Source organism: Lampris incognitus, chromosome 2 (assembly GCF_029633865.1).
Source record: "Lampris incognitus isolate fLamInc1 chromosome 2, fLamInc1.hap2, whole genome shotgun sequence".
NCBI lineage: Eukaryota > Metazoa > Chordata > Actinopteri > Lampriformes > Lampridae > Lampris > Lampris incognitus.
Genome location: NC_079212.1, coordinates 147,182,002 through 147,194,821, shown reverse-complemented (window position 1 = coordinate 147,194,821; position 12,820 = coordinate 147,182,002). Strand labels below are relative to the sequence as shown.

At 47.7% G+C, this 12,820-nt stretch overlaps 1 protein-coding gene across 7 annotated transcripts in view; it reads left to right on the top strand.

The window, feature by feature from the left end:
- atp2b2 (ATPase plasma membrane Ca2+ transporting 2) overlaps positions 1 to 12,820 on the top strand; it is a 169,634-nt gene that overhangs the window by 98,681 nt on the left and 58,133 nt on the right. For all 7 annotated transcript variants that reach the window (XM_056275412.1, XM_056275411.1, XM_056275410.1 and 4 more), the window contains one exon: positions 1,888 to 2,130. In XM_056275412.1, the coding sequence (XP_056131387.1) occupies positions 1,888 to 2,130 (243 nt within the window). The remainder of the gene's footprint in view (positions 1 to 1,887; positions 2,131 to 12,820) is intronic.

Genomic DNA, 12,820 nt, shown 5'->3' with positions numbered 1-12,820 from the left:
AAAAGACTGAACTGAGCGGCACGGTGGTGCAGTGGTTAGCACGGTCGCCTCACAGCAAGAAGGTCCTGGGTTCAAACCCCGGGGTAGTCCAGCCTTGGAGGTGGTCCCGGGTCGTCTGTCCTCTGTGTGGAGTTTGCATGTTCTCCCCGTGTCTGTGTGGGTTTCCTCCGGGGGCTCGGTTTCCTCCCACAGTCCAAAGACATGTAGGTCAGGTGACTCAAAGACATGTAGGTCAGGTGACTCAAAGACATGTAGGTCAGGTGACTCAAAGACATGTAGGTCAGGTGACTCAAAGACATGTAGGTCAGGTGACTCAAAGACATGTAGGTCAGGTGACTCAAAGACATGTAGGTCAGGTGACTCAAAGACATGTAGGTCAGGTGACTCAAAGACATGTAGGTCAGGTGAATCGGCCGTACTAAATTGTCCCTAGGTGTGTGTGTGTGTGTGTGTGTGTGTGTGTGTGTGTGTCTGTGTGTGTGTGTGTGTGTGTGTGTGTGTGTCTGTGTGTGTGTGTGTGTGTGTGTGTGTGTGTGTGTGTGTGTGTGTGTGTGTGATGGCCTGGCGGCCTGTCCAGGGTGTCTCCCCGCCTGCCGCCCAGTGACTGCTGGGACAGGCTCCAACATGCCCGTGACCCTCAGAGCAGGATAAGTGGTTTGGATGATGGATGGATGGTTTTGGTTTGGAGGTGTGTGCAAAGGGCCAGTCCTTCCTTTCTGAATCACATAAACAAAACGTTTGATTTCACGTTGGCTCGTTTCCCGGTAAAAGATAAATGTTAGGCTGTCCAGGTGGCGTAGTGGTCTATTCCGTTGCCTACCAACACGGGGATCGCCGGTTCGAATCCCCGTGTTGCTTCTGGCTTGGTTGGGCATCCCTACAGACACAATTGGCCGTGTCTGCGGATGAGAAGCTGGATGTGGGTGTCCTAGTCACCTCAGTAGCGCCTCCTCTGGTCAGTCGGGGCACCTGTTCGTGGGGAGGGGGAAATGGGGGGAATAGCATGATCCTCCGACACGCTACGTCCCCCTGGTGAAACTCCTCACTGTCAGGTGAAAAGAAGCGGCTGGTGACTCCACATGTATGGGAGGAGGCATGTGGTAGTCTGCAGCCCTCCCCGGATCAGCAGAGGGGGTGGAGCAGAGACCGGGACGGCTCAGGAGAGTACAGGATACAACTGGGGAGAAAATGGGGGGGGGGGGTTAAAAAAAAGAAGAAGGTAGAGTTAAACACTGGTCTTGAAAAAGTCATGTGATGATTTCAGCTCATTTTCATTTCCTTTAATGATAAGCAGGACGTCGTCCAAGAGGTGGTGCTGTGGACCTGAAGGTGAACGGCGGCGGTCGTGACCCGTGTGTGTCCCCCCCCCCCCCCCCCAACACCCCGCTGTCCTGCTGCAGTCTGCGTAGCCTCACTTGTTAGAAGTACTCCCTGTCCAACAGGAAGTATTTCTCTTTCAAGGCTAATTCTGCCCTAGTTTGAGGTCTGCGCTCTACTCCACCGCCACAAGGGTCTTTTGATGGTGGGACCCAGAGGAGAACTGGGGACTGGACCTAACAAGTCAGGATGAAAAGGGGGACACAAAAAAGATAAAAACATCATTAGTTGGAGGAAATTGTTTAGTGACGGTGATCATATGACTTAACAATTGGACATAAGAGGAAGTGATGAGTTGTGTGTCTGAAACAGAAGTTCACCATCACACAGGACAGTCGATGAAGGTTTTATTTCATTTGTTGAGGAGACGTCGTTGTCATCATGTCATTGTCTGTTCACTTATTGCGTTTCCTGTAGTGAGAACCATGGGAAAGACTTCAGGTCCCCCGATAAAGAAACAACAGATAACAAAAACCACGAGCCCCCAACTGACAGTCTGCATTTCCACAGAAAATGATGAAGGACAACAACCTGGTGCGCCACCTGGACGCCTGCGAGACGATGGGAAACGCCACGGCCATCTGCTCAGACAAGACCGGCACGCTCACCACCAACCGCATGACCGCCGTGCAGTGTTTTGTGGGAGATGTGCACTACAAAGAAATTCCTGAACCGCAGGTCCTGCCACCAAAGTCCTTGGACCTGCTGGTCCACTCCATCTCCATCAACAGCGCCTACACGTCCAAGATACTGGTAAGACACAACGCTGACCACTCATCCATCCATTATCCAAGCCGCTTATCTGAATTTGGGTCGTGGGGATGCTGGAGCCTATCCCAGCAGTCATTGGGCAGCCGGCGGGGAGACACCCTGGACAGACCGCCAGTTCATCACAGGGCCCACACATGCACACCTAGGGACAGTTTTAGTATGGCCGATTCACCTGACCTACGTGTGTTTGGACTACAGATAACGTGACAAACATGATAAAGATCACATGAGCAACATATTGACTCAGCTACACACTCCCCCCGAACCTCACAAACGTGCTGTAGTATGGGTCAACAGCTGAATTCTGGCTAACACTAGCATAGCTTGTTATCATTCTACCATTAATCCAGCCCAGGGTTGTGAAGTTGAAGCCACCGTGGTGAGGGTTCTGGAGGAAAGCCGGGAGACATTGTGTTTGCGAAAATTATGCACTTTATTAAGATTGCAATAAATCTCAAAGTGTTCAAAGTTTAAATGTAGTTTAAAAACACAAAACCCAGAAACGGATCTGCTAAAGGAGAGGAGAGTTTACAAGTCTGAAGCCATCCTGAATAAAGGCTCCTGGTCCTCTGAAGTAAAACCTGTGAAGTTAAGATCTGCTGTCCATTAAGTACTTTGGTCATGGTGTAAATGCTAAAACCAACCTGTGTCTTACTGGATGGATGTCAAAGTCACGGTACAGCGTTAATATTCAGTCTCAACTGGAGGACATTACTTTGTGGAGGTTTCATCAAGTGTCATTAAGTGTCAATGGTCAGTCATGCTGAACACAGAGTACAAAACTCGCTACCCATAAAGAAAAAGGATTTGGTTTTCCCCTCTTTTAAGGGAGATTATGTGAGGTGTCTTGTCAGTTTTCTGTCAGTAAAGTCGCTCCTGGAAGATAAAACATTTTACTTTTCCAGTTGGTGCAGTTGACCTACAAGGACACAAGACATTGGCAGCAGATTGAGATACCTTCGATTATTCTTGTCTAAAATTATCGCGACAGGCATGGGCGCAAGTCCATGAATACTGGGATGGCATCCAGCGCTTTACCTGTGCCCCCGTCCATAGGGTTAGTGGTTGTGTCAGGAAGGGCATCCAACGTAAAATTTTGCTAAATCAGTATGCAGATTGACAAGACGATACCGGATCGAACAACGGTCAGCATTGGTACTGTGCCCTCACAGGGTCCTGATGGAAACTGTAAAATCTGCTGTGGCGACCCCTGAAAAACAGGGAAAAAGCTGAAAGAAGGAATCTGAATTCTTGTCTTAAATTATCGTCCATGTTCAGTTACGAATATGAGTCTAACACTACTACTACTACCACCATGACTACTACCACTGTGACTACTACTAGTACTACTAGTGCTACTACTACGTTCGGCTGCTCCCGTTAGGGGGCGCCACAGTGGATCATCTGTTTCCATCGCTTCCTGTCCTCTGCATCTTCCTCTGTCACACCAGCCACCTGCATGTCCTCCCTCACCACATCCATAAACCTCCTCTTTGGCCTTCCTCTTCTCCTCTTCCCTGGCAGCTCCATATTCAGCATCCTTCTCCCAATATACCCAGCATCTCTCCTCCACACATGTCCAAACCATCTCAATCTTGTCTCTCTTGCTTTGTCTCCAAACCGTCCAACCTGAGCTGTCCCTCTAATATACTCGTTCCTAATCCTGTCCTCCTTCATCACTCCCAATGAAAATCTTATCATCTTCATCTCTGCCACCTCCAGCTCCACCTCCTGTCTTTTCATCAGTGCCACTGTCTCCAAACCATACAACATAGCTGGTCTCACCACCATCCTGGCATGAAACCATACTGCTGCTGCTGATCACCACCTCTCCTCCTCTTAACCTAGCTTCTATTACTCTTTCCCATATCTTCATGCTGCTGCTGATCACCACCTCTCCTCCTCTTAACCTAGCTTCTATTACTCTTTCCCATATCTTCATGCTGTGGCTGATCACCACCTCTCCTCCTCTTAACCTAGCTTCTATTACTCTTTCCCATATCTTCATGCTGTGGCTGATCAACTTTATACCTCTGTAGTTGCTACAGTTCTGCACATCACCCTGGTTCTTGAAAATCGGTACCAGTATGCTTCTTCTCCACTCCTCAGGCATCCTCTCACTTTCCAAGATCGTGTTAAACAATCTAGTTAAAAACCCCACTGCCATCTCTCCTAAACATCTCCATGCCTCCACAGGTATGTCATCAGGACCAACCGCCTTTCCACTCTTCATCCTCTTCATAGCTGCCCTCACTTCCTCCTTGTTAATCCACCACACTTCCTGATTCACTATCCCCACATCATCCAACCTTCTCTCTCTCTCATTTTCTTCATTCATCAGCCCCTCAAAGTCCTCCTTCCACCTTCTCAACACACTCTCCTCACTTGTCAGCACATTTCCATCTCTATCCTTCATCATCCTAACCTGCTGCACATCCTTCCCAACTCGGTCCCTCTGTCTAGCCAATCGGTACAAGTCCTTTTCTCCTTCCTTAGTGTCTAACCTGTCATACAACTCACCATACACCTTTTCCTTTGCCTTTGCCGCCTCTCTCTTCACTTTACGCTGCATCTCCTTGTACTCCTGTCTACTTTCTTCATCTCTCTGACTATCCCACTTCCACTTCTTTACCGACCTCTTCCTCTGTTCACTTTGCTGTACTTCCTCATCTTCCTTCCTCTGTCCTGATGACATATCAAGTACCTTCCTAGCTGTCTCCCTCACCATTTCTGCAGTGGTTGCCCAGCCATCTGGCAACTCTTCACTACCACCCAGTGCCTGTCTTACCTCTTCCCTGAACTCCACACAGCAGTCTTCCTTCTTCAACTTCCACCATTTGATCTTCGGCTGTGTCTTCACTCGCTTCTTGATCTCCAAAGTCATCCTACAGACCACCATGCGATGCTGCCTAGCTACGTTCTCCCCTGTCACCACCTTGCAGTCTCCAATCCCTTTCAGATGGCGCCTTCTACATAAGATATAGTCCACCTGTGTGCACTTTCCTCCACTCTTATACGTCACCCTGTGTTCCTCCTTTTTTTTTTTGGACCTCCCTCCCCCCTTTCCCCCAATTGTATCTGGCCAATTACCCCACTCTTCCAAGCCATCCCGGTCTCTGCTCCACCCCCTCTGCTGATCCGGGGAGGGCTGCAGACTGCCACACGTCTCCTCCCATACATGTGGAGTCACCAGCTGCTTCTTTTCTCCTGACAGTGAGGAGTTTCACCAGGGGGACGTAGCGCGTGGGAGGATCACGCTATTCCTCCCAGTCCCCCCCCCCCGAACAGGCGCCCTGACCGACCAGAGGAGGCGCTAGTGCAGTGACCAGGACACGCACCCACATCCGGCTTCCAACCTGCAGACACGGCCAATTGTGTCTGTAGGGACGCCCGACCAAGCCTGAGGTAACACGGGGATTCGAATCGGCGATCCCCATGTTAGTAGGCAACAGAATAGACCACCACCCAGACACCCCCCTCTTCTTGAAATATGTATTCACCACAGCCATTTCCATCCTTTTTGCCAAATTCACCACCATCTGTCCTTCCACATTTCTCTCCTTGACACCATACCTTCCCATCACCTCCTCATCACCTCTGTTCTCTTCACCAGCATGTCCACTGAAGTCTGCTCCAATCACCTCTCTCTCCTCCTTGGGCACCCTCTCCACCACGTCGTCCAACTCACTCCAGAATTCTTCTCTCTCTTCCATCTCACACCCAACTTGCGGGGCATATGCACTGATAACATTCATCATCACACCTTCGATTTCCAGCTTCATACTCATCACTCTGTCTGACACTCTCTGTACCTCCAACACACTCTTGACATACTCTTCCTTCAGAATTACCCCTACCCCATTACTCCTCCCATTCCCACCATGGTAGAAGAGTTTGAACCCACCTCCTATGTTCCTGGCCTTACTCCCCTTCCACCTGGTCTCCAGCACACACAGTATACCTACCTTTCTTCTCTCCATCATATCAGCCAGCTCTCTCCCTTTACCAGTCATAGTGCCAACATTCAAAGTTCCGACTCTCACCTCCACACTCCTACCCTTCCTCCTCTTCTGCTGCCTCTGCACATGCCTTCCCCCTCTCCTTCACCCAACAGTAGCATAGTTTCAACCGGCACCCTGCTGGCCAACAGTACCGGTGGCAGTCGTTGGTAACCCAGATCGGTATGGAAATTTGACTTGTGATCCGCATATTTGATTTGGCAAAGGTTTTACGTCGGATGACCTTCCTGATGCAACCCTCCCCATTTATCCGGGCTTGGGACCGGTACTAAGAGTGCACTGGCTGGGCATCCGGGTAGCATAGTGGTCTATTCCGTTGCCTACCAACACAGGAAACGCCGTTCGAATTCCCATGTTACCTCCAGCTTGGTCGGGCGTCCCTACAGACACAACTGGCCGTGTCTGTGGGTGGGAAGCCGGATGTGGGTATGTGTCCTGGTCGCTGCACTAGCGCCTCCTCTGGTCAGTCAGTGTGCCTGTTCAGTGGGGAGGGGGAACTGTGGGGAAGAGCGTGATCCTCCCACGTGCTACGTGCCCCTGGTGAAACTCCTCACTGTCAGGTGAAAAGAAGCGGCTGGTGACTCCACATGTATGGGAGGAGGCATGTGGTAGTCTGCAGCCCTCCCCGGATCAGCAGAGGGGGTGGAGCAGAGACCGGGACGGCTCGGAAGAGTGGGGTAATTCGCCAAGTACAATTGGGGAGAAAAGGGGGGAGAAAGAATACTCTACTGTGTTGTGCATCCTCAGTGGCTGGGTGTAGATGTGCTGCTCTGAATGAGACCGGTCAGAATAGATGGAAGAAAGACAGGTGGGTGCATAGAGCGTTTTGGGAACTGCTTCGTTCCTAATGCCACAGTGATCCACAGACATGTGTTCTGGTGCTGGTCTTGGTTTTGTGGTCTTAGTGGTGTTTTCAGCTGCTGCTTCTCATTCAGCTCGCTCGCCACCTTGAGACCCGTTATGTGACTTTGACTCATGTGGTCTTCACATCACAGTGGAATATGATGGAGGACAAGCTGTCTGAGAGCTTCACATGCTCTGTGTCCTGTCCTTTACCCTTCTACACACCTCTCCTTACCTTCTACACACCTGTCCATGTCTTCTACATACCTGTCCATGATGTCTACATACCTGTCCATGATGTCTACACACCTGTCTATATCTTCCACACACCTGTCCATATCTTCTACACACCTGTCCATGTCTTCTACATACCTGTCCATGATGTCTACACACCTGTCCATGTCTTCTACACACCTGTCCATGTCTTCCACACACCTGTCCATGTCTTCTACACACCTGTCCATGTCTTCTACATACCTGTCCATGATGTCTACACACCTGTCTATATCTTCCACACACCTGTCCATATCTTCTACACACCTGTCCATGTCTTCTACATACCTGTCCATGATGTCTACATACCTGTCCATGTCTTCTACACACCTGTCCATGTCTTCCACACACCTGTCCATGTCTTCTACACACCTGTCCATGATGTCTACACACCTGTCTATATCTTCCACACACCTGTCCATGTCTTCTACACACCTGTTCATGTCTTCTACATACCTGTCCATGATGTCTACATACCTGTCCATGTCTTCTACACACCTGTCCATGTCTTCCACACACCTGTCCATGTCTTCTACACACCTGTCCATGATGTCTACACACCTGTCTATATCTTCCACACACCTGTCCATGTCTTCTACACACCTGTCCATGTCTTTGTTAGCGTGCATACATGCAAAGATGTTTGCATATGCACATACATAACAAAGACTGACATAGACATGTAGGTACACACATAATACTACATACACACATACACCCATGCACCCATGCACACATACACACATACACACATTCATACATTCACACATGCACACATACACACATGCACACATGCACACATATACACATTCACATGTACACACATGCACACATGCACACATACACACATGCACACATACACACATTCAAACATACACACATGCACATATACATACGTTCACACATACACACATACACACATACACACATTCACACATACACACATGCACACATACACACAGTCACACATACACACATACACACATGCACACATACACACAGTCACACATACACACATACACACATTCAAACATACACACATGCACATATACATACGTTCACACATACACACATACACACATACACACATACACACATTCAAACATACACACATGCACATATACATACGTTCACACATACACACATACACACATACACACATGCACACATACACACATTCATACATTCACACATACACACATGCACACATACACACAGTCACACATACACACATACACACATACATCCATTCACACATACACACATTCGCACATACACACATACACACATGCACACATACACATTCACACATACATCCATTCACACATACACACATTCGCACATTCACACATACACACATTCACACATACACACATTCACACATACACACATTCGCACATACACACATACACACATACACACATTCACACATACACACATTCACACATACACACATTCACACATACACACATTCGCACATACACACATGCACTAGGGGTGTGAACGTGTACTACAGTCTGTACACGTTTACACGGTGCAATGTTTGCTGTTTAAACGTGTCCATGTTTCAGGATTTCTGTGAATTTTGAAAGTATGTCGGTGCTCTACCACTAGAGGTCGCTGTAGCCTTATTTTTCCATAGATTCACCGCTGTTAAGGTCGCCGATGTCGTATGACACAACTAGGCTACATCATCTACAAAACCTGGCTCAAGGTGCTCCACTAGCCTCGTTAACCCCACATCTTGGACGGTGGACCAGGGCTGCTGCATGTGGAGGGCAGCAGCAGCAGCAGCAGCAGCAGCATCCATGTCCAGTAGGAGGGCGGTTCTCCTGTCCCCCCGCCGCGCCTTGTCACAGCTCCTCGCCAAAGCACCTCGCCAAAGCTAGCATCGTCTCCTGTTGCTGTCCTGTTGTCCGTAACTTCTCCCTCGGCTGTTTCAGTCTGATGGGGTTGACCGTGGACCCGGTCCTCCCGTTGTGAGCCAGCTCTGTCTGACAAATGCTGCGTTTTACTTCATTTCCTTCCCCGTTCTTTTAAAACCCTCCCACATGAGGCGTCGCAGGTTTTCACCAGCCGCCATCCCACCACGCCTCAACCACGCTCACACCTGTCACACGGCAAAGAACCATGACGTCACCACGCATTATACTAAACCAACCCTGGACCTTTATCAGTAGTAGGGATGTTGTTATTACACGCTTATGGTGTCATTTCATCTACGTGTGTACACTCACACACCCCTAACATGCACACATGCACACACACATTCACACACTCTCACACTCTCACACTCTCACACATTCACACACTCTCACACATTCACACACTCACACACACATTCACACACTCACACACTCACACACATTCACACACTCTCACACATTCACACATACACACATACACACATACACACATTCACACACACTCACACACTCACACACATTCACACACTGACACACCCCTAACATGCACACATGCACACATACACACACACACTCTCACACATTCACACACTCACACACTCACACACTCACACATACACACACACACACATTCACACACTCACACACTCACACACCCCTAACATGCACACATGCACACATACACACACACATTCACACACTCACACACATTCACACACTCACACACATTCACACACTCACACACATACACACATTCACACACTCACACACCCCTAACATGCACACATGCACACATACACACACTCACACATACACACATTCACACACTCACACACCCCTAACATGCACACATGCACACATACACACACTCACACACTCACACATTCACACACACACACATTCACACACTCACACACATTCACACACTCACACACATACACACATTCACACACATTCACACATTCACACATACACACATTCACACATACACACATACACACATACACACATTCACACATACACACATTCACACATACACACACATTCACACATACACACACTCACACACATTCACACATTCACACATACACACACTCACACACATTCACACATTCACACATACACACATACACACATACACACATTCACACATTCACACATACACACATACACACATTCACACATACACACATTCACACATACACACATATGCACAAGCACACATACACACATTCACACATACACGCATACACACATTCACACAAGCACACATACACACATTCACACATACACGCATACACACATTCACACATTCACACATACACACATTCACACATACACACATACACACATTCACACAAGCACACATACACACATTCACACAAGCACACATACACACATTCACACATACACACATATACACACACACACACACGCATGCATAAAATGAAACTTCTAAGACCAGAGAAAGAAAAGGAGGGAAGAAAGAAAGAAAGGAGGGAGGGAGGGGGGGATAGCCAGCGATAAGCAGGAGGAGTACTGAGGGCTTTCCAGTTTCTCCCCCCCCCTCCCCCCCTCCCCCCCTCCTCTCCCCTGCAGCGCTTCCCAGGCCTTGCAGTATGCCGCCTGGTGGTTCTTATATAAGACTTCTCCTGTGGGAGGCCCGCGTGCATGGCTGTGCAAGTCTTTGATGGCTACCACACAAAGACACATAGAGGCATAGAAGCAGGCTTTGATGCCTTATCTACCCCCACTCTGCCACTCCCACCCCACCCCACTCCCAACCCCCTCCACTGGGCTGTGTGTCTGTACAACACACTGGCTGGTATGGTGGTGTAGCTCACTGTCCTCTGTCACATCATACAGTACACACAAGCTTCTTCCCCGACAACACAACATACACGTCTACACAGTACTTTTATATGTGTGTGTGTGTATAATATATATCTATATATATATGTGTGTGTGTGTGTGTGTGTGTATATATATATATATATATAATTTCACCTATTCCAAAGTCCCATATTCTCGGGTATACAGTTCATTACTTGTGGTTTTATGACTATAACATAACATTGTCACAACCTCCTTGACAGCATGCAGACTCTTTTTCTGTGTTAGGGAGGTGTTCCTTATCCCATGTGAGGGTCTAAGGGCAGGATGTTGTGTTGCTCTAAAGCCCCCTGAGGCACAACGTAATTTGTGATACAGGACTATACAAATAAAACTGACCTGACTTGATTTAGGATGCTTTACACATTCAAGTTCTTTTATTTGTCAGCAGTACACTGGGCAGGCAGTGCCTGCCACCGTCAGGTATGTGCTGACAGCCGTCACACACACACTCATCTCATCTCACACACCCTACACGGCAACATGCATACACCACCACCACCACCACCCTGACATCCACATTATCATGTTATACACACACCACCACCCTGACATCCACATTATCATGTTATACATACACCAACACCCTGACATCCACATTATCATGTTATACATACACCACCACCACCCTGACATCCACATTATCATGTTATACATACACCACCACCACCACCACCCTGACATCCACATTATCATGTTATACACACACCACCACCCTGACATCCACATTATCATGTTATACATACGCCAACACCCTGACATCCACATTATCATGTTATACATACACCACCACCACCCTGACATCCACATTATCATGTTATACATATACCACCACCCTGACATCCACATTATCATGTTATACATACACCACCACCCTGACATCGACATTATCATGTTATACATACACCACCACCCTGACATCGACATTATCATGTTATACACACACCACCACCCTGACATCGACATTATCATGTTATACACACACCACCACCCTGACATCGACATTATCATGTTATACACACACCACCACCCTGACATCGACATTATCATGTTATACACACACCATCACCCTGACATCCACATTATCATGTTATACATACACCACCACCCTGACATCCACATTATCATGTTATACATACACCACCACCCTGACATCCACATTATCATGTTATACATACACCATCACCCTGACATCCACATTATCATGTAATACATACACCACCACCCTGACATCCACATTATCATGTCATACAGTCACCTGATACACTCATCTTATCACTTTATATACCAAATATAATAACCTTATATTCACATGATAACTTTACATAAATACAATAGCTGTGTCTGTTTCAACCTCATATAATAACCTTATATTCATATTTTTTAAGATTATATTTTCAGATCTTAACCTTACATTCATGTCCATCCATCCATTATCTGAGCCGCTTATCCTGCTCTCAGGCTCACAGGGATACTGGAGCCCATCCCAGCAGTCATTGGGCGGCAGGCGGGCAGACACCCTGGACAGGCCGCCAGGCCATCACAGGGGATTTATATTTTTGTTGTTTTGTAATATGAAACTTTATGTATTACCTTTGATTTACTCGGTCCTTCTGTCGTGGAACTTCTCCTGTGAACATTCGGGACTCATAAGTACTTACACAAAGCCTCAGATGGTTGATGGTAAAAGACAGTATTAGACAATACAGAGGCAAGACA